We start from the raw sequence: 23,451 nt of genomic DNA, 5'->3' as shown, positions 1-23,451 counted from the left end.
TGACGTATAAATATCAATGGGCGTTATCCGCAACGTGACGTATAAATATCAATGGGCGTTATCCGCAACGTGACGTATAAATATCAATGGGCGTTATCCGCAACGTGACGTATATCAATATCAATGGGCGTTATCCGCAACGTGACGTATAAATATCAATGGGCGTTGTCCGCAACGTGACGTATAAATATCAATGGGCGTTATCCGCAACGTGACGTATAAATATCAATGGGCGTTATCCGCAACGTGACGTATATCAATATCAATAGGCGTTATCCGCAACGTGACGTATAAATATCAATGGGCGTTATCCGCAACGTGACGTATAAATATCAATGGGCGTTATCCGCAACGTGACGTATATCAATACCAATGGGCGTTATCCGCAACGTGACGTATAAATATCAATGGGCGTTATCCGCAACGTGACGTATAAATATCAATGGGCGTTATCCGCAACGTGACGTATATCAATATCAATAGGCGTTATCCGCAACGTGACGTATATCAATATCAATAGGCGTTATCCGCAACGTGACGTATAAATATCAATGGGCGTTATCCGCAACGTGACGTATATCAATATCAATAGGCGTTATCCGCAACGTGACGTATATCAATATCAATGGGCGTTATCCGCAACGTAACGTATATCAATATCAATGGGCGTTATCCGCAACGTCGCGTATATCAATATCAATGGGTGTTATCCGCAACGTCACGTATATCAATATTAATGGGCGTTATCCGCAACGTGACGTATATCAATATCAATATCAATAAGCGTTATCCGCAACGTGACGTATATCAATATCAATGGGCGTTATCCGCAACGTGGCGTATGGGCGTTATCCATTGGTTACCGTTAAGTGAAGGACTGCTGTACATTGTAACAAATATAGTATTTAACCGCAAACACGTTATTGAAACCAGGGTTTGAATGGGGTCATACCCGGAAATAACCTTCAAACCCGTTGGAGATCTTAACCGCCCAATGTTTTGAAGCAACTCTAAATGTTTCCTTGTTTTTAATTAATCGGATATACTCGTATGTAGCTCACTGCGAGCAGTTGTGCGTTGTTTTATAATCCAGTTCATATCTTTTGGATTTGCTGATTTACGAATCTAATCCACAGGTGACAACTAGGTAAGTGATTCTCGTTAAAATGGCGTCGTATATTATCCCACATTTGTTAGCGGTTGGTACAGTGAAGTTCTTAGTAAATAATCGACTGATATATCCGTTCCAATAGATTGTTCATCACTGTTTGTACCACCAACTAGTACTTTATTTCGTAAAGTTTAGCAAGGTCGTCTTATAATGATATTGGCCGCTGATAAGAACCCGATATATCTTTATGCGGTATACGCCCGTTAAGAAGTTGTCCAATTCGGGAAGTGTCAGTTGTTGCTATTTCTATTCATGACGGTGTGTTCTGCTTCGAGTAACTTGTATTGTTCACGCTGTGTTTTTCCGAGGACTGAGCGTACTTCGTTTCTATGGCAACGCTACCTTGTGTCGTATATCACATGTATTTATTTTTAAAACCGTCAGCATCGTCTAAATCCGTTTAAATTGATAGGACTTTACTATTTCATATAACTACATGAAGTGTAATGGCGTTATTTGCATTCGCTGTCAAACAGAAGAGCGAATATACAATGCCCCGTACAAATAGTGTTCACTTCCTCCTTGACGTTTTCGCTGGGTATTATAATCTAGGCGATTTAATAAAGAATCGAAAGCTATATGAAAACATGATCGGATAGTAATATTTAATTCATGTGACAAATCTAGTTCAAACCTAAATTAAAGCACAATTGTTTTACCACATCTCCATTTAGAAATGTTTTACGGAATATTTTACGGAAAAAAATATATATCGTAGATGAGCAAATCTATCGTGTCTTTTCCATATTTATTTTTTACACAGTGGGAAGAAAAAGACCACGCCATTGATATCTAGGCAACACGATAAATGGCATATTGTCACTTGACTGACGTGGGATGGACGCAATCGCCGGCATTGCGGTGTAGCAAATGTACTGAGCCCCCGGCATGGAATCTACGTGAACCGCCATGCCTCTCCCTTGAAGGTACGTTATGTACATTTGCATAACAATTTATTAGTGGTAGCGGTGAAGAAACTCTGGGAGGGATGGTCAAAGACCAAACAAATTTGGTATTGTTTTCTTCACTAAGTTTTGTTGTAATTATTTTCTATGATAAATTCGCATATCATTTTACTATTATAAATTTGCATATTTTACTGTAGTTATATTTCCCCTGTTTTGCCATGATTTGTTCCTGTTCATTTTTTCCAAATTCTTCATCTCTCCCAGCGTTTTTAATCATTCACCTTTTACACAGACACTTTGGTGTCATCGAATACGACAGAGCAGACAAATATTTAATTACCGTTTGTTATTTTTCAGTGCATTTTTATGTAATTTCAATTTACATAAAATAACTAAATCATATTGTCTGCATGTGAAAACCATTTTTCAAGTTATTGGAAATGTGACAAAATTAGGGAGAAGCTATTGAAAAATAAGTTTTTACAAAAACCTCTTACCAATATTGTCGCAGTAGTGCTCAGATTGGTATATATACATAAATTGTCAGTGGTAAAGCTTTTTGACGCATCAATATGTGGCCGTGCTAGAGTAAACTGCTTGGGCTTCTTTGTATTTCACCAGTTTCGAATGTTCCCATCCTGCTGATGACTTTCTTTGCCGCATTCTGCATCACATAGGACCCTGCTGGGATCAAGTATAACACCAGCACATATTTGATGTTTATGACGGCACACTCTCTCCTAATGATTCATTATTTTAAATTAAATGTTTTCTTCGAATTCCCATAATTTTGTGAACATTATTATCCAATATTTTCCTATCCACACCTTCCGATTAATTTCGTGACCATGGAATGTCTGAAATCATTAGTCAAGATAAGCTTCCCAGTCTTCTATCATGATTTATATTTCAGTCAGTTTGACAGTGGTTGTCATGACATATACTGATAAAGGTTAATGACAAGACCAGATGGCGAGCTGGTCGAAATCAACCAAAAACATCTTATGACTCTGCAGTTTTTAAGATACAAGACAGTAGCTGTAATTCTAAACCAATGTTGTTTGCGAGTTTAAAAAAGGTAGTATCTTGGTGGAATGTTAGTGCGAGATTATTACCCCATCAATATTAGTTAGTGTTGACAATGTATAGAAATGTTTTCTCTAGACAGCTTGACGAGTAATTAATTGATTATGATGTGTAAAACTTTCATTTGATTGGTTGTTTGTTGGAAGGCAAGGCTTTGGAGTCTCTTATACTGATTGTAATTGGTTAAGGGGTGACAAGAAATAAAGATGGATTTAATGCTGTCTCGGGTGAAAAACCAGGGACTTGGCAGAGAATCGTTTTGGGAACATGAACGAAGCTTGTGTGTGTCTTTTGTCAGCCTAGCGTGGAAACGACCGAATCCCGGTTACCTAAGTGAAAGGTTTTTAACCATCAAAAATACCTATCACACTTCATTGTGATGCCGTTTTAGTTCGGCACCAAGAGCCCAATGATGTCTATTCAACTGCAAATAATTCGTGTTGTGAAATACTTAAATAATCCGTGCCATCAATTCTCAACATAGACGTTAAAGTGTTATTGCTCTCAGCATATCTTGAAACTTTTTGTTTGTAAATTCCTTCCCGATCTGTAGCGTCTCTGGATGTCGACTTGGGGTGACCTTTTTGAAGGCCTCCAGGCCATTATTGGTGGATTTGTTGTGCTCAGATGACAAAACATTTGAAAAAGCTGCTTTCCTGTCCGCTCAAAGGCAATTTGTTTAGTTGGCCTGTCTGTCAGGGGAAGTGATTGTATTATGCCAGACATGGCTGTTATGAATGATGAGTGTGAAAATACAACTTGTTTCTTGATTTACTTTTTATCATAGACTGAATTGATACAAACAAAAAACATGTTAAATCTCTTGCGTAACAGTTGACCAGCTGCTACCAAAGTGATATAAGCTGTATATTTATTGTAAATCATTGCGGGATAATTTCAGCGAATTAATATTGAGGTTTTGGTATATAGATGTTTATTCAAATCACTTAAGAAATGCTTTGTCTGAAATGAACTTGATTAGTCACAATCACCATGAACAGCTGATGCCTCAGCGTATGTTATTACAACATACTTCATATTTAAATTTTATTTTAGTACATACATTTTATTTTTTATAGACTGCATATGTGTGTGGTGTATCATTATTATTATCCTTATTATAATAATAATAATCATTATTGTTATAATCTGCATTTGGAAAAGAAAAAAGATTTATAACTGGTAGGTTCACAAATCATTTCTCTGAGAAAAAAAAATATTATATACATTTTTTTTACTCAAAATGATACAATGAAGTCACAATATTTTATTCATGTTGAAATCAGAATATGTACGTTTTCCGAAGGCTTTTTAGCGCTACGCAAAGTTCATGTGAAATTCAATTGCAAATTCTTCACTTTCTTCAAACACCAATAAAAATACCTCCTTGTTGCTTAACAATTAACGTTCGAATACGGACAATGTAGCATGACAATCATCGTATATAATCCACATTTAATAATCACTTTCATCATGTAGAAATCTCAATGCATACGACTTTTTGAAGCTTAGAATCGTACAAATGTGCATGTTTTGTAACTTTCTAACAACCTTAATGAATTGTGTTTGAAATATAACACCTATATAAATCATCTGAATATTATGTACATTTCAAAGGTATAAACAGTGGCACAATAGAGCCCGAGTTACGGATAGTTCAACGGGTAAGTCTTATTTTAATTTATTTAAATCAGTGTTATTTGGGCCGACAACCAATTACCCCCTGTTATCCAATACGCAACTTAGCTCAACATTAAGCTGATAAAAATACAAAACTGCTATAGCGGGCAATATAATATAAATAGAACATTCTTAGTCATATGCAATTGACTACAATACCACATAAAAAGTATGAATGACTGTAAATTTGCTGTTGCTATGGTATTCTTACAGTGGTGAGATCGCTTCAAGACATAAATATGTGGTTGTAACAATGAGAACTGTTCCACAGTTTATTTATTGTTAATTTAGTTTATTTATTACTATCAATTTATTTTGGCCCATATGTTTATTTAAAATCGTTCAAGGGTGACCAGTCCATCCCACCGTAGATCTCATTATACACACCCAAAGATAAATAATCAACCAGAACAAAGCTATATCAGCGAATTAGGGCTCACTTTCCCAGGCTGCTGACCTATTTACGTATTCTGCTGCCTTATGTCAAATGTTGGATAAAATCATATACCATGAGGTCTATGATAAAATGACCATACCCATCATCTGTTTGGTTCAATGCATAGGAACTTGAAGTATTAGTATATGCGAGTTTGTAAATGGCGTTTTACCCAATCGGTTTTCATTCCAAATAGACCTGCAATTGTTTTCAAATTGTTGTGAGAATGTCACAAAACAAAACAAAAAGTACGTCATTGTGTTGTCTGTAATTATTTTCGAACTGTATAACTCGCAACCAAGATACACACGATGTGTCATGCATTACCATATTCAATGAGCTACTATTACGAATGTTATCCATCTTTTTTTTTAAACAAAACAGACGTGAATAAAGAGACGGGGTCTACAGCAAAGCCCAATAGCCCAGAAGACACTGGTGGTAAGAACTCTTTAATTATATCAAAACTATTTTCAATGTTGATTGTTACAACATGTATAGAATATGTTATATAAAACACAGTCTATATTTTGAGTCTTAAATACAATCCATCCATAGTATCATGTACTAGTATACCAAAAACACACTACTTATTAAATTCAGAGAAATTACACTCACTAATTCAGTCATTGTGTTATCTGTAATTATTTTCGATTTGTGAACTGTATAACTCGCAACCAAGATACATACTACAGGCGATGTTTCATGCATTAGCATATTCATTGAGTTACTAGTGCGTTTTTATTCATTTTATTAAAACAGACGTAAATACAGAGATGAAATCTACAGCAAAGCCAACTATCCCAGAAGACACTGGTGGTAGAAACTCTTTAATTATATAATAACTAGCTTGAATGTCGATTATCATATGTATGGATTGATTGATTGATTGATTGATTAGGGTTTTAATAAAACATAATCTTTATTCTGAGTCGTAAATACAATCCATATATAGTATCATATATACCAACATATATTATTGTACTCTTTCAACGCACTGCTCATTAAACGTCTGAGAAATGACACTCACTAATTCAGTGTCTGAAACTATTCGACATTATTATTGAATTGTTAAAATGTCATTAACATATAATACAAATATTAACAACATTTTTAATTGAAATTACAAATCGTAAACATTTTCGAAAAAATGGCAACGACTTACATAAACGTAGCATTTGTTAATGCTTAACTGTCTGTCCTTTTATTAGAAGTGTCAAACGGTGATGGACATTCTATAGCTGTATCAGTTGTATCACAGACTGGTGTTTCCATTGAGGAACCCTGACTACCTATCACGACGTGTCTTGGTGTTTATCAATGTAACGACAATATTGCGAACGTTCCATCATCAAAATACAATGTAGTCAAATTGCTGCTATGCGTGTGTGTGTTTTATATCATTTCTTGGAAGACGTCTAGATTGCATAATGTACACTTTTGCGGGTTTTTTTTTTAAATGAAGACATACATTATAATTATTTACGGCTTGATATATATGAACAGAACAATGCTAAGACAAATATTATAATTTTTTATTGAAATCACTGACAATTTGTATAATTCTCTGCTATTGGATGATTACTGGTATTCAAAAAAATATCTCAAATTCAAATGTAATTTCTCATTTTTTCAATTTATATAAAAGGAATCTATATGATACACATATATAAAATCACCTTACTGTGTATTTATTGTAAGAAACTGTTTTTTAAGACACTCCACGCTGATTATTGTAAATCCCCATGGCAAATTATAGATTCAGTCCAGTTGGAAACAAATCCTGAAATATGGGAGCATTGCAGTGGAGGTTGTAGCATCTAATCACCAAATCGTACATAAAATTGGGATGGTTGTAACTACTCAAGGGCACTTTTATTTTATTTCAGTAGATTCGTCACAGCCTCTTATCGGATATGATTCCCCATAAACTGTACAAAATCTAAGTCTTTATGATGATTAGTGTTGTCAGTGAGAGTTTTTTTTTTTCAAATCATACAAATAAGAAAAGCAACATTAATGGGTGTGAATGCAACAGGTAGCAGCAAACTCTGGTGTTTATTTCAAAATCATATCATATCATACCTAGTTTTTGGCACTTGGTTGACCTATTGGGAGCCGGAGAATCGCAATGACACTTGTGACGGGGAAATGAAGCACGATACACGTGTTGCATTGCATGATATGATGGTTGAAATCGAGTTTGTTGCAATAATTTGATATGTAACATATATATAGACCGGGATTTCAATACGTGGGATATTGTGTTTATTTAATACTACGGCATAGTTTTAGAATTGTGTTTTATGAATATATTGTATGGCTTTGTAATGTGTTGTATAGTATTCTAATGTATTGTATTGTATTATATTGTACATTGATATAAATGATGAGGGGGGGCAAGTGGAGATACCTGGTACAGGTTACAGGGAATAAATAAGGCATTCTACATTGTTACAGGAAATTAAATGAAAGTTTCATTTACAGTAAAAAATTGTTTTTTACACTTTCCAAATAAAGCAATTTCTTAATTACATTTTTTATAATATATATGATTTTTTTATTTCACCAATAATAATAACAATTCTAGTAATCTTATAATAATAATAATAATAATAATAATAATAATAATAATAATAATAATAATAATAATAATAATAATAATAATAATAATAATAATAATAATAATAATAATAATAATTTCTTGGTCTGGACCACAGAGGTAGTTCATCCGAACTAATCTAGTCTGTGGCCCAATCCTAACCAATATACATTTCTATGCAGGCTATATATATATATATATATATATATATATATGTATGTATGTATATATATACGTGCACACACATACATATATACACATACGAACTAAAAACAAAATCTCCAGAAATAAATAAGTAAAATAATAATAAGAAGAAAAAAATGAGAGAAAAAAAGAAAGAAAAAAAATGGAGCTGTTAATGCGCTACTCTGCACATCATATTATTAGTGGAACAATCGTGGGCAAGTACAAATAAAGTTTAGCTGCAAATAATATTTGTATCATACATGTGATAAAGCTAGTATTTAAATATTAAAGTACGTTGTTCAGTATATGTTGTTTTAGGGAACTTTTGAAAGTTATTCTATTAATAATTTGTTTGATTGGCTCAGGTAGAGAATTCCAATATGATAATTTGTGGTTAAGAATCAAAATTGGAAATTGCTTACGAATTATGACATTTAATGTAGAAATGCTTTATACGCTTACAAAAAATAAGATCTGTGTACAAATTACGGACGAATAAAATAGCTGATTGCATTTTACTGCTTGCCCATGTCTACGAATTTAAGTTTTTTATTTATTTAAATTACATTATTAGAATAATAAAAACAATTGAAAATACCCCTTGCCTATTTTTGATGCAATAGGCAATATTATTGCACTTTTCGATAGAAGTAATTGTATAGGCTTTATTGGATCAAAGATGGATCGCTTTGTCAGTGACTACTACGATTATCGCCTGAAACATCCGATGTGTAACAAAAGTTGTCAAAGTGCACGCTAGCTATTCTGTGATATTTTAACTCGTGTCGGAACATTTAAGCGCGGGAGGACGATATATTCCTGAACTAAAAATCTGCCACCCAAACCAACTGCTAGTATTCAAATAAATTCGGCGAGCGTAGTTAATAACATTCCACACATTTTGTTCTCGATAAATAAGGGTAGAGTACCTTTCCTATATTCATGTGGATAGGCATTAAAGTGGGGGTGTCGTCACCTGCGCATGTGTCAGGTGGCCATAACGTGTCATTGTTTACGAACAAGCGTCTACCGATGAGCCTTTGCGTTTTTAGCGTGTGTTGTTATCGTCGCTTGGGACTCAATTCCCGCGCGTGCGCAGGTGACGACCCTCCCGCTTTAAAAGCCCTGGAGATTTTGCTACAGTACATGTGTGTACGAGCCGTGACCGTTTAGGAATGAGTTGCCATCGTTCTAATAAGATGTGCATAGTGAATTTGTGAGAGATGGGTGTTAAAAGAACTGCATAATGATGAACTTGTGAACGTGATATAGTCCGAAATCGAATGACAGGCACTAAAAACTGTCACGTGATCTATAAAAACTGGAAAACCCGGCTTTACACCAAATAAATCCCAATAGAAATTGGCTTGATCATTGTGGTATGCAAAAGACATGAATCAGAGTTGAAAACTTGGCATTTAGTATAAATAAAACTGGGCTATGACGCAATCTAACTTAAAGAGACTGACACTGATATCCCAAGGGGAACTGTAAACTAAACGAGGAAGCGGTCCAACATTCTGAATCATTGGTAAAATGGTAGTTAAATAAATATGATTTAAAGGGCGGTGGTCGTTACACCGCGCCCTGTTCGATATGGGACTCACAGCGACGTACACAACGCGTGCAAAATACATTTGTTTATTTATATGAAATTCGAACACCTCCTTTGAGAAAATGGGTGTCACACATTGCAACCAGTAATTACATTAAAGGGTGGCAGTCGTCGCGCCGCGTCCTGTTCGATATGGGACTCATAGCGACGTATACAACGCGTGTAAAATACATTCAATTTGTTTATTTACATGAAATTCGAACACGCGCTGCGCGACGACTATCGCACTTTAAGTGCACGTAATATGAATGTCTACTGTGTGGACAACACGGGTAAGATTTGAATGAAGTCATACCCGAAAATAACCTTTAAATACGTTGGCTTGTAACAGCTCATTGTCTTGAAGAAACCAATGGTGTCGGTATCAAGCTCACATTGGGAAGCGGTGTCCCGTTTGCACCCAACTTATGTATTTCGATTGTCGTGAACATTGAACCGAATCCACGGGTGTTGTTAGGTAAGTGCACCGTTCAGTCTTACTGTGATAATGGGTTGTTATATAAGTTTTATTGGAATATGTTACCGTATTTGTTTTCACCGATCAGATTGTACAGTTGAGCTAGCTATACCATCGCACCCAGTACCCAGGTTGTGGATATATATGCGCTCAGTGCTGTCTGACTTTCAAGTAACCTATTCACGGTAACCCGATTCACCAGTAACCGTACGTGACGTTGGTCACCGATTTATGTGCAATAATTCCGGCATACTTTGTCGAAGCACTTAGTTACTAGACAATTCATGACAAAAATATGAATTCATATTTTTATCATCTCAAGAATTATCCTATCGTATGCATTATATTGGTGAAATTATTCTCTCAAAATATCACCCTGTTAAATGTAAAGCCCTAAGCTAATGTTAGGATAGTTTTTAACGGCTTTCGAAGCGGAGATGTCGTTAAGGAAGTAAAGTGCACTTTGAAGTGCCATTGTGTTCAAGCCATTGTGTGCGCTGTTACATCAAACAATGTACGATGTTTACAAAGCAAGGTGAGAAAGATTAATTCGTACGGTAGACAGCGGTTTTAAAAAATAAACAAATATTTCTCCCCACACAATACTCCATTTCCATGGCAACAAAACATAGATTGACATGGTCAAATTTTTCTTTTAAAGTGGTTCAAAGAATATTTGTCGTTTTTTTCATGCTTTCTTTCTTATGAGGTTAGGCAATCAGAATACCGAAAACGAAAACAATAGGGTGACCGGAACGTTTTTCCAGATATGAAGAATGCTTAAAATTTCTTTGCTTTTTTGCATTGTTTTTTTTTCATATCTCTAATTTTACACAGTGACATGAGATGAAAAAATCATATGTGATTGTTGAATGAATTCAAAAATATAATATAGAGCAATAAAAGTCCTCTCCCATAATGCATTGCATATATTTACAATAACATTCTTAGTAGTGCAGAATTAGAATTGGGCTCGAGCTGCCGTTTTACTCGGAAAGGCGCAGTGTGAACAATACCACCTACTTGAAACAGGAATACTAGAGTTATATGATCGGTTTGTCATTGTTGATGCGTATACAAAGTGTGATGTATCTACACATGTACAAATGTATATGCATTGCTTCACACTTAGGAGAAGGGGGATGCCAGATTAGTCCCCATACAAAAACACGGTTTTAAATTTCAACATGCTACAAAACAGCGTCTATGTTTTAAGTCTCATCTGACGTAGCCCGGTCAAAACACCAATAATCAACTGTTTTTCAAGTATGCCTTCACTGTTTTCATTCACATTTGTTATGGACATAGCACGTGATGGGCTACTGTGTACGGGGTGTTATTTTGTGATTGAATCAGAGTTGTTTTAATTTATATTCGTGATTTCTAGTCAGGGAATACATTTCTAAATTGGTACTGTACCCGCGACTTATTTATAGTGCGCGAAATCGTTTGTTTTTTGTGGATAACCATATTTATCATGTTTTTTCGTTGTTTACCACTGCCACAGTAACAACATACCAAGCCATATTTATCTAGACATCCCTGGAAATGGCGTCTTGTCACGTGAGAGGACCCCAATTGCTATCACGTACAGCATTATGTGAATGTGGTCAACCACCGCCATGGAATCTATCCTTACCCCCATGTATAAGTACGTAATGAAAACTGCACATGATTAAAGTTGCATTCCTACTTTGTATGGCCTGTAGAAAACCTTCTGCTGGCTCCTGTAGGCATCATAAGAAATTTGGATGCTGTATAATTAATAAAATTTTAGAAAAATCTCGTGAAATAAAGAAAATACAACAATGGAAATTATGTTTGATTTGGTGATCAGACACAACGATTTGTGGCTATAGCAACCAATTTTATTATTTCTTACGGTGATAACAATAGTAAGTTGGGGTGTTCTGCATGTTATACAAAATTCCGGGGAATGTAACTTTAAAGCAGCAATTTTGATATTCAGCTGCTCTCGGTTATCTCGGACGAGATATTGCTGATTCATATCGCTGATTGGCCGTCGTTTTATATTGATCAGACAGGTGTTCTTTATTATAGAATATCTCTTGTGTTTATTCCAAGGTAATGTCTGTTCAACTTTTTCGTGCGCACCTACAGCTTTGATATATACGTATTGTTGATGCCGTGGAGTGTATCTTACTTGAAACCTTCAGTTTTCTATAATCTTAATTCCATGAGATTTCCACATTCTCAACATCCGGAAGCCAGATTAAAGATTCAATATTTTTTTAGACTATTTCTGATCATGATTTTCTATATTTGGTTATTTTTGTTTCATTTCATGTTCAACATAGTCTTTTTTCATTTAAAAAATACCTTATCAAATCAGTAGCCAGTAAGTTTCTTTTTATATATGTTCATTGAGTAGTTCTTTCTTTTCTTATATTTTCTTTTGATGAAATATTGTTATGTTTGGTGAAAACGTGGATACATTATGTCCACTACCAGGTGTAATGTTTATTTTATTGTTTTATATCGTATATATAATAAAATCATTTGATAGTATAGATATTTTTTAAAATGTAAATTGTATGAATGGTAAATGATTGATCTCTATATTTTTCATAGTCGACGCATCGTTTTTTAAGTGGTATATTATTCTTATTGGTATTATAAGCTTGACTGTAGTGATAATTATTATTATAATAATTATTTGGAAAAGGAAAAAGTTTTCTAACTGGTAGGTTGCTATTATCGTTGACATAACTAGCCGGATATATAACTTCGATTCATGAATATTGTTTGTATTCTCTGACATGAGCCTATTATGTTGCATATATTCCATCGGACACCTTTAGTGGCTTCTCAAAATTCATGATTTGTAAAAAGTGGCATTTTGGGAAGAGTCGTTGCTCACTTATCCTAAAGAATCCATGACCAATCGCGGCTATAGCACAAGAGTCGATATCAAGTATCGCATATCACATCAGTTTAATATCCCGCTGAGTATTTCAACACCAGTAAAACAACTATCAATACACGCCCATGTACTATTCTTTTAGTAAATGTATCTCCTCATTTATACATTACAAATAATCAGCTTTTATTTTTTTTCTGAAATCTTTGGTACGTTCCAGCGTGCTTTCTGCTCCTTCGGCGACGGGCTCAGACGCACCCCATAGCGAGATTCCAACTCCTATAAAAACAAAAGCGTCGACAACTCAGCCGCCAAATACTGACGACGAAGAGATGAACAACTCCACAGTAAGCACTAGCTCGAAGAAAACTGATGGTAGGACGTGTTGTATTGTAAAACAGCACTACTTAGTAACATAGATTCTCCTTATCGTCATCGTCGTTGTTGTACACCTCTTTACGGCAAACTTTTACGGCAAGCCTACAGATCTTCCATTCAATGCATATATACATTATTTATATTGCCAGGTGTACGTCATCATGCACATATCATAATATGCAGGTGCATTTCGTCAAACAAAATTAACTTGTTGAACGTCGTTATTCAGTTTTGTGTTTTTTTTTATTTAAAGCGTCTGGGGTGTATCATGGCTTTATTATATTTTTTGGGTTGTTTTTTAAAGTCAAAATTCATATATTTGATTTGACATATTGTTCAGATCTGTAAACTAGATTGATTTCATATTCACCATGCACATTTCATGGTGTAATAGTCGGAGATTTGTTCATTTCCTGACAATATTTCCGCTTTTCAATATTTTTTTTTCAAAACTGAAATACATTTTTGATTTCTTCTTTCCAAACGCAAATATGTATACGACATTTCTCTCAAGATTTTTCTCTCTTTCTTTTAATAGAGTCTTCCGGATATTCCAGTCGAACGAATTTATCACGAAGTACAGACGGACAAATGACACCAGTCGAGGTGTGACATGAAATATATGACATAATGCAACTTAATTGTGTATCTATAACAACGAGATTTTTAACTAAGTATAACATTGCGTATAGCGTTGTATATTTTCTTTGAAGACGTGTGTATTCCAAATCGAATATGTATAGACTGCATAAATACGGTGGATATACAATTTGTTGTAAATATAGTTCTGTATATAATAAGTTACACATATCGTATTACAATAGTTTTTGAAATGTTATTCGAAGCGACGTTTATAACGATTTATACGTTATATTAATATATATACATTTTCAAAAATTACCATAGTGTGATCGATCAATATACATTCCATTAAACTAATTATTGCACTGCATGTCTCTCGCTTGGCGCATGAATTTCTCAACTATCGACATTGTTTCAGCCGACCCACTAGTTGTACACAGTTCTGAATTTGGGTAGGTAGGTGAGTGAGGGCGTATAGTCTAGTAAAGCGCACACTGTCTTGCAAAAGTCTTCCAAATACGGAGTAATATATGCAAATTCCAAGAACTATTAACAGCAGTTCGAAGACAACAATTAAAAAATGAACACAACCCGTGTTATATTAAATCAGACACAATGTATTCATTGTGTGGGATTGTACAATCGGCTTTACTAAAACATATTAGTTTACCCAACCTCCCTGCCCCCGCAATACCACGATACAACAAACAATATAGTTATTTCAGAATAAAAAAACACGGTTAAAACTACATGCAAATGAGCTGAGATGACATCCAGGCGTGCGAATGAATGACACTCACATTTGATTTCTCGGAGCTAATCGACACATACACGGCAATCTGAGTTCACCTCCACACAACTTAAGATGTTTAAAATAATGTCTGAATTTAGGGGAAAATACGCCACTACAGATTCGTGACCGGGGGGGGGGGCTACTTGCATAGAGGTGCGATACGGGTATGTGCTGCCCGACTGGGGTGTCATTTCACGTTATTTTGTTTAGAAGTGGGTGGTCATTTATCAATGTTTTGGTTAAGAAGTGTGTAGCATTTATTTGCTTTTTCACAGGTCCTTATATTCAAAGCCAAATACCGGAAATAAAAAGCATCGCCCGGATGCGCTCACTGGTTGCGAAAGCTGTGAGCTGTGTTTTTTTCCCTGAAAAGACTTGTGTTTAGAAGTGGGTATATAAATAGAAGCAAATTGTTTATAAGTGAGTATGGTTTACGAGAGGTGGGCTGCACACCCTTACCCACTTAATGTTGAAGTAGCCCCCCCGGATTCGTGACCGAGACCACCTTGATATAGAATGAAACGTAATGGGCTACATTCAAAGAGAAACGCGTAATACAGCAGTTATGGCAGGACAGAACAAACAACAAACATTTCTGTAACGAATTGACGACTCGGAACTTTTGAAGTTAAACTTGCAGATACGAGACACTAAAGAATGACAATGCGAAAAATTACTTGAAATTATTGTAAGCAATTGACAAGATAAAGTAAGATTTTGAGAAAACGAAATAATGCGTGGATAGGTCACGGGGTAGAAAACATAATTTCAAAGATGAAATCGTTGAATTAAAGCTTCTGAGTTATCATCTTTGGGGGTTTTACTGACGTTCGGAAGACGTAACTACAAGTCAGAAATTACAAAAAGTGCCAAAACGATTATATTAATTTATTAAATTTCAATATAATTAACAGTTTGTGCAGTGCTAACAAACTCACGGCATGCACGATAACTATTTGCAAAACTGCATGATCACGCAAACCCCGCAATTTGTTTACCGGTTCACCGATTGAGGGCGTCAATTCTAAACATGTTACCGGCATGCGACGAACACGTAAACTACAAGGCTCGTACATATAGCCAGGAGGTTCGAAAAACAGTAGCCCCCTTCCAAATAGCCCTCATTTACTAAATTCACCACTATATTCCAAATTAATATATAATTCTGTGTCATGAAAGCTATTGTGTTTAGTCCTATTTTGATTCTCTAGAATAAAAGATCGTTTACATACATTTCTTTTCTTTTCAACCAATTAAAAAGTGCAGTAAATTTTACACTTGTTTGACCAAATGACCCGTGACCTCTTAGCGTGGCAACTTAATGATTATTACCTGCCATCTCCATCGCACGCACAACTACACGCACCCATCATGTAACCAGGTACATTTTGTATGTTTCGAAGAAATCACCTTGATGAACGTGGAATTATATCGCTAGAACTCCCTAACTGAACCCATTCGTAATAATCAAGCAAGGCTGACTGAACGAAAAAGCAACCCACACCCCTTTGAGCCACCCAGCAGTGCTGAAACAAAATATCAATATTGATAGTTTTAAATGTAACAGTTTGTAATGGTAAACTGATATAATCACTGGTAGTGAGCTATATTAAAATACTGTTGGTTTTGTTGCACAGACTTTTTTTCATTTACAGTGATATTCTATATTCTTTCATTCAGAAATTAGCTTAATTTTGTCTATACTTTACTGATCAAAGATTATATGTGTAGTGATTATCATATGACAGGATAACATATCAGACTAGTTAAAAAAACACATTATTATTATTATTATTATTATTATTATTATTATTATTATTATTATTATTATTATTATTATTATTATTATTATTATTATTATTATTATTATTATTATTTACTTTTGTTTGTATAACCCTGTTCTCGTGGAATAAATTTCTTCTCATTCCTCAGCTCCTGAGAGCGAGGTTATTTGTAGATATGTTGGCGATCGCCGATGTGTCGGCGGAAGTACTATGGGAGATTGTATGATGGGAGTGAAAAGTCTTTTGATCAGTAAGATAATTTTAGAAAAGTGAAAACTTGAGTGACTGTGAAATAAAGGTTGGTTTTAAATATAAAATATCATGGAATCTGGATGAAATAATGAAAGGAAATTGAACGGGTATGAAAGTAAATGTGGCAAGAATGCAAGGTCAGAATCCGGGGGTCAAAATACGTCACAATACATCCATCATCATCCATCGGCTGTCAATAACTATGGATGCGGTAAAAGTCTTGATTTGCAGTTTGCGTGAATGGCCGGGAAAAAATCATGCCAATTCTGTGCTTCAGTAAGAGTATTTGCTGCTTTTTGTGCAATGGAAATTAATTGAAGTAATGCTGTCAAAAGACATTTCCTTCTAGTAAACAAAACAACCCTGGGACGTTTATCTTGAGAAATTGAGAAGACGAAAATCTCTTGGGACAGTCGTTGTTGTGAAACAATGGACATACTTTTCCAGGGTATCAAGGGTAGTTTTGATTATTAAAAAAGGGAAACTGCTGCTTTATGGAAAAGCAAAAAATGTCAATGTCATTGACCACAGTAATTCTAAATCGATGTTGGTCTTAATTGGTGTTGCCTGGTGTAGAAGTAATAACATTACGATGTTTTTGAGTTTAATAGTAAATTATTAATATTAAGAAATTAATAGTAAATGGTAGACTCCCTTTTGATTAACATCAACCAGTATAACCTGGTTGACAACAATGAAATTCTAACAACAAGGCAATTAGGACAAATTAATAAAAATATACAAACATCATTTATATATCAACTTGGAAAAGTGAATTACAAAACGACAATTAATCAAACCAAAATGAAATATAAATAAATTAAGAACATACAGAGAATTAAAAAACAATTTTGCTTTTGAAACCTACCTTGTTACCCTACAAAATATTGTGACTGACAGACACAACGGAATACCCCTTGCTAATAGATTATGTAACCTTTGTGACCAGAATCAAGTAGAAGATGAATATCACCTAATGATGTCATGCAAAAGTTGTACCCCCGATAAAAATGTCTTATTTGAAATGACAAAAACCAAAATTTGTCACCAAAGACACAATTCATAGCCTTGCTAAACAACAGTGGTCTAACACTCCCTGTAGCAAGGTGCCTAAAGACGTGTTTTGAAATAAGACAGCAACCCCAGTGACAATTTTCGTTCACAGTTAAGTTTTGCATTTTTTCCATCTTTTTATTGTATAATAATTTAGTCTTAATATTTTCTTTCTCTGTTACAGTAATGTATTAGCTTAGATTTTTGTATGTTTTTATTTTATATTATTTATTTAATTTTTTTAACCTTTTATTCTTTCTTAAACATTTATAGCCATTGCCAATCCCTCCGGGGAATGTGTAAGTGTTAATAAAATTAATATTATTTAATTAATGACCCCGCACATTATTGATTGCCCATGGCTAGTTGAAGCGGTTTTTAAATGGGCGACTCGATAGAAGTATTCGTCGTGACTCAAGACATTTCATTCGGGTTAATACAACGCTTACATGTTACTGTCAGGAAGGTTTAATGTCTTGTTTGTATTTGCACAATGTGAAAGAGGGGTTTATTGCCAAAATGTACTAGTACATGGGTGGTTGTATGCATATTGAACTATACAAAATTTGAATTATGTCACCAAACTGTACGTTTTGACGACTCGTATGCAATTGTAAGATTATATTTCTGATATACTCGAAGTGAATCTCAGCACTGTGCTTTTTATAAATGTTATGGTTCGGTTGATAATTTCCTGGAAACTGTGCAGAAAATCACAGACTTTCATTATTTTTTGTTCATGGTTTTTCTAAATTTCAGTTTTTATTGTTCATAATTATTTACAGCAATAACACTTGTTTTCTGTTGTGAAACCATTTCCAGTTATTATGAATGTGTACATGACAGCTTTCCCCCACACAATAAGATATGTATGGATATGTGCGAGTATGTTTGTTGGGTTAATATGCCACTTCTTTGTATCCCACAATGTCTGATAATTCTAACTAACTACTATTTCGCAAATTTGCGTAGCCTTGCTTCTACTCCCATATTAGTCCTTAATAGTGAAGGTTAATGCGGATATATTGTAAATTACACAGAGGTAACACTACAATACATGTCCCTTTACATTCCCCTGTATTACATAACAATCTTAGAGCTGAGGCAGTTATGGTTCTACAACCATCACCAGTTCTCTTGTTTAATACTGCGACAACTAGCATACTCAGCTGGCGGGAACGGGGTGAAACATGATCCTTGACCATGATGCATTAGGAAAGCACAAAAAAGCGTACATGAGGTCAAGTTAATTTTTTGTCTGTAACACATAATATTCAAGTTGTGAAAGTGATAAAATTCTATACATTCACTCATTATGAATTACTTTTTTCTTTATGACACGCCGTGTATGAAGATTTTTTGTGACCGACAAAGCAATGCATTGTGGGTACAAGAGTGACTGCTGTTTCAGGTAAACCCATGCTCGTCCTTTTTCTCACACGGCCGCCAACATGGGTTTTCAAACGTTATGGTACTCACATCCAAGGAAATTTGGTCAAGGATCTAGATATTGGTATGAAATAATTTATATCAGAAATAATCCTAATATATTAGTGCTCCCACTGGCGCTATTTTATACCTATATTTACAATTCAAAGCGACGAAAATGTCAGGTAATGTTTCGGCTGTCGGGTATGGAAGTCGAATCAAAATAAAACATGGCGGCGCCATGCCACAACAAGCCAAGTCGTGCTTTGCTTTAGATATAATGACAATGTTCATTGTACTACCTGTACTTAGGTAGGCCGTTTCTTTGCGATATACATATTGGCATTGCACTTAATTGAGTTTTCCGCTTGTTATTTCTTCGTACAATGCAATACTAATGTGTTGGACGCCGATGGTGTAAAACGACCTATATTTGCACGGATATTGGAAGCATGTCAAAGACTTTCATTTCGACCGTGAGTGCACACGTTTCGGAGAACGAATACTATTTAAATTGCTTCAGAAAATGTAACGTTTTGGGGCTTGTATTCAATATTTTGTGCAACTCCATTAAAATGTGGAGGTGAAATAAATAGGCGACTTACTTTTGACCTATGGGAGGCAAAAATGCAGATAAATGTATTGCAATATGCACTGATGATGAACAGGGGTGTGTAGTAAACTACCCCTGGTAATATCATAGGGAAATTCTTAGCTGCACTGCACTACAGTTGAGCAGAAGATTCTCTAGGGAGCAGGCCCAGGGGTTAGCCATGCGTACAGTGCTGTGTGTACGGGGACGCATTCGGTTGATAGATGTCCCCACCACAGCCCTGCAAACTTCCATAGACAAAGTCCGGGAGCGCACCGTAAAATGGTGCGCAAGTTAAAAATAAGTAGTTTCCCAGCAAAATCGGTTGAAATGACGACAGTTATCCGTAACAACCATTATAAAGTTATCTGAAACTGAAATGTCTTTAAACAAACGACTAGTAAAGACGGACAAATTGTAAAACGCGTAGATACCAGAGCGGCGTTTGGTGGATAATTCCTCTGGTATCTACGCGTTTACAATTTGTCCGTCTTTACTAGTCGTTTGTTTAAAGACATTTCAGTTTCAGATAACTTTATAATGGTTGTTACGGATAACTGTCGTCATTTCAACCGATTTTGGCTGGGAAACTACTTATTTTTAACTTGCGCACCAATTACGGTGCGCTCCCGGACTTTGTCTATGGAAGTACGCAGGGCTGTGGTGGGGACATCTACCAACCGAACGCGTCCCCGTACACACAGCACTGTACGCAGGGCTAGCCCAAGGGTCAGTGACATCTGCTCACATTTTGTTGAAAACAATTTAGTTTTTATATATAGATACATGTATAAAGAGACTTTTTGTTTTATATAATATTTCAGTCGTGTGTGTGGAAACAGACATGGTCTTATAAGAAAATATGGATTAAATATCTGCAGACAGTGTTTTAGGCAATATGCGGATGATATTGGTTTCAAGAAGGTAAGCAGCTGCTCTGTAGTATTGCCTTAAAGCAGAGGGGTTGTCACACTTGGGAACTGAGTCCTCAGTGACAATAACTCATACAGAAAACATAAAAGCTTGCAGGTGAAGGACCCCCCCCCCCCCTAAATTTCTGTATAAAAATGGGTGTGGTGGTGCCATCATTTGAAGGCATATCATTTATATTAACACCTGCTTCTAGGAATGAACTCTCAAAATATTGCATTACTCGACTATTTGGATTTAGACAAACAATGAAAAACTCTGCCAATTTTTTTTATACAAAATTGCTGTAAATTGATACTGCATACAAATGCTATTTTAAGTTGTTTTTTTTGAGTTTGGAAATTCAGTCGCTATGTCCATATTAGTTTCTCCAGCTTACGAGAAAGAGTTGACTTGCATGTAGTTCTGAGTGGCAATTTCAACTCAGCCTAAGCGTTCTCTACTTACTAGAACAACATGCATGTACTAGTCTGCAGTACACAATGTTTTTGTCCCAAAACATTATGGTGGTCCTGATTGAATCAAATTTGACACACAATTTGTATTATCTATGGTTTGACTCGCTTTCAACTTGGCCAGTGATTGTCAGAATTAAAATTACTTGTTGAATGATGGATTTTATAACAAACATTAGATAGACCATCAGACAACCATTCAAAACATTTCAAGTTCTACCAGTTCTTACAAAGATTCACAAAACTTGGGGTAGTGAGTTTTAACACTCCCCCTGTACATCTTTGATGGATGTCATTTAATACTACGCCGTATACAACATTAATGGATTAGTTGAGCCAAAATTGCCATTCCTTGCACTTAATGTATAACTGTATATAACATTGATTTGGTGTCAAACCACTCTACCGTATTTGCTCTGTTGGTAGCGCATACTCGTACATCAAAGACTGTCCATGATCAAACAGTGGTATTTTCATTAAAAATGTATGTTCCTAATAGCGAAATACAGTAGCCATGTGTAAATTATCACATTGCCGTCATTCATCAAATAATTTTAATTTGTTCTGTCTTCAACAGCTTGACTAATTATAACACAGTATGGTAATGGAAGATGGACTTCATATCAAATATACTGCAATTATGGTGAAATGGTATTTGAAGAACCGGACTGTCTTCGATAGAAACATATTCTACAGTATGCAGTTCCCACAAAACTATCCTACATGGCCAAATAAATTATATTTATGGCCTGTATGTTTTGAGATGGAGCCTGTTTTCTTATAATAAAGTGTCTCATTTTATTATTACCATATACTTGTGTGTTCTGTAATTTATAAGTTTATGGGATTTGTAGTGACTATGGTGTTTTTACACTAAGCGTTAACCAGCATCTGTGAGGATGCTTACCGCTTAAAACGTATTGATTTGGTAAGTGTTTAAATAACCTGTTGGTTGTTATACCACAAATTTGTTGAGGTTTACTAATGCACCTGATGCATTCTTGCATCAAAGTAAACTGCATTGCAGTACTAATCACCTACTTGGCCAGATCTCAAAATTAACAGTACAGTACAGGTGTACAGACTGCCAAATTTTGTTCTTGAATTGTGACTACCATTGTTCAAAATTAGTAGCTCACCTAAACTACTAAAAATTTACAAAAAATTAGTTTTCAAAACAAGAGTACACAAACTAAGCGAAACTACATGTACAAAACTTTTCTGCAGGGTCTTGAGTACCTTAAAAACTAGATGGACTACCAAATATTACTTATTGATTTCAAGTTCTTTTAACTCGTTCAGTTGAGTAGCCATGCATTCCAGCAGCTTGTCGATCTGGAAATTGTTTAAATCCAGAGTTGTTGCTGCTAAAAAAAAAAGTCGTATTTTCAAATAGTGAGGGGGAAAGTTGTACTCTTAAAACTTGCAAAAACTAAATCATCCAGAACAATTGATTTACGAGTAAATGTGGAGTTTTCAACAAAGAAGCAGTTCTTTCCTAATAGATGGGCATTGTTTAGTAGTACTAGAGAATGCTAACAAAAAGTACACCAGTAGATGCAACTGGAATGATTCATTATCTACCAGGAAGATTTTTCTGACAATTTTATCATATGAGGCTCATTTAGATTCCCATCAATGTAGTAAAAATGTAGTAACGCCAAAAATGAAAGACTCCACATAGCTCAAATAATGGAATTATCTTGTGACCACAAGACATCACATTTAAATATTTAGTAAAACAGAATGATATATTTGTGCTTCAAATACGTGCCACAAGTAATCAAACTCTGGATATCAAGTATTTTCCAAAAATTATATGGGAGACTGGTACTGAATTGATCTTCTAGCAAGAATGGTTTTTACAAAAATTTAGAAGTTAAAGGGCAGTGGTTGTTGCGTCACGTAGTGTTCGATAACTGACTCGCAGTGACGTATACAATGCACGTAATATACATTGTTTGTTTACATGAAATTCGAGCACATGCTGCGTTACGACCAATGCCTGATTTTAATATTTTTCAAGTGTACCGGTATAACACTGGGAGAGGAGTGTAGTTTATGCAAGCAACTGATGGATTATTGACTACAAATAGTACAATCGGGAAAATGGCTTCAAAGACTTTCAAATTGGTATTGCGTATTAGGTCAGTACTATCCACAAAAAAAACTATGTTATCGC

At 35.1% G+C, this 23,451-nt stretch overlaps 3 protein-coding genes across 3 annotated transcripts; all 3 read left to right on the top strand.

The window, feature by feature from the left end:
* The first annotated feature begins 976 nt into the window (after positions 1 to 976).
* LOC100376557 (uncharacterized) lies at positions 977 to 6,959 on the top strand. The gene is made up of 7 exons (XM_078014103.1): positions 977 to 1,147; positions 1,935 to 2,097; positions 4,245 to 4,347; positions 4,783 to 4,829; positions 5,666 to 5,722; positions 6,044 to 6,100; positions 6,493 to 6,959. Exons 2-7 carry the CDS (start codon positions 1,980 to 1,982, stop codon positions 6,567 to 6,569), a joined length of 459 nt encoding a protein of 152 aa, XP_077870229.1. The 5' UTR covers positions 977 to 1,147; positions 1,935 to 1,979; the 3' UTR covers positions 6,570 to 6,959.
* A 3,026-nt stretch (positions 6,960 to 9,985) lies between these two features.
* Positions 9,986 to 14,297, top strand: LOC102806649 (uncharacterized). The gene is made up of 5 exons (XM_006812446.3): positions 9,986 to 10,141; positions 11,649 to 11,792; positions 12,734 to 12,845; positions 13,243 to 13,397; positions 13,939 to 14,297. Exons 2-5 carry the CDS (start codon positions 11,690 to 11,692, stop codon positions 14,010 to 14,012), a joined length of 444 nt encoding a protein of 147 aa, XP_006812509.1. The 5' UTR covers positions 9,986 to 10,141; positions 11,649 to 11,689; the 3' UTR covers positions 14,013 to 14,297.
* A 4,944-nt stretch (positions 14,298 to 19,241) lies between these two features.
* Positions 19,242 to 22,081, top strand: LOC144363442 (small ribosomal subunit protein uS14). Its single transcript, XM_078014104.2, has 3 exons — positions 19,242 to 19,377; positions 20,709 to 20,808; positions 21,847 to 22,081. Exons 1-3 carry the CDS (start codon positions 19,316 to 19,318, stop codon positions 21,853 to 21,855), a joined length of 171 nt encoding a protein of 56 aa, XP_077870230.1. The 5' UTR covers positions 19,242 to 19,315; the 3' UTR covers positions 21,856 to 22,081.
* The last annotated feature ends 1,370 nt before the right edge of the window (positions 22,082 to 23,451 follow it).

This window comes from Saccoglossus kowalevskii, chromosome 2, assembly GCF_978046115.1.
Source record: "Saccoglossus kowalevskii chromosome 2, keSacKowa6.1, whole genome shotgun sequence".
Classification (NCBI taxonomy): Eukaryota; Metazoa; Hemichordata; class Enteropneusta; family Harrimaniidae; genus Saccoglossus; species Saccoglossus kowalevskii.
This window is presented reverse-complemented; position numbering and strand designations above follow the sequence as displayed.

Coding starts and splice junctions, on each gene's coding strand:
- LOC102806649 (XM_006812446.3), top strand. CDS start 11,690: ATGGCGTCTTGTCACGTGAGAGGACCCCAATTGCTATCACGTACAGCA. Junction 11,793..12,733: donor ATCCTTACCCCCATGTATAA/GTACGTAATGAA, acceptor TATTTTTCATAG/TCGACGCATCGTTTTTTAAG. Junction 13,398..13,938: donor TAGCTCGAAGAAAACTGATG/GTAGGACGTGTT, acceptor TTCTTTTAATAG/AGTCTTCCGGATATTCCAGT.
- LOC100376557 (XM_078014103.1), top strand. CDS start 1,980: ATGGCATATTGTCACTTGACTGACGTGGGATGGACGCAATCGCCGGCA. Junction 5,723..6,043: donor TAGCCCAGAAGACACTGGTG/GTAAGAACTCTT, acceptor TTATTAAAACAG/ACGTAAATACAGAGATGAAA. Junction 6,101..6,492: donor TATCCCAGAAGACACTGGTG/GTAGAAACTCTT, acceptor TCCTTTTATTAG/AAGTGTCAAACGGTGATGGA.
- LOC144363442 (XM_078014104.2), top strand. CDS start 19,316: ATGGGTTTTCAAACGTTATGGTACTCACATCCAAGGAAATTTGGTCAA. Junction 19,378..20,708: donor GGTCAAGGATCTAGATATTG/GTATGAAATAAT, acceptor ATAATATTTCAG/TCGTGTGTGTGGAAACAGAC.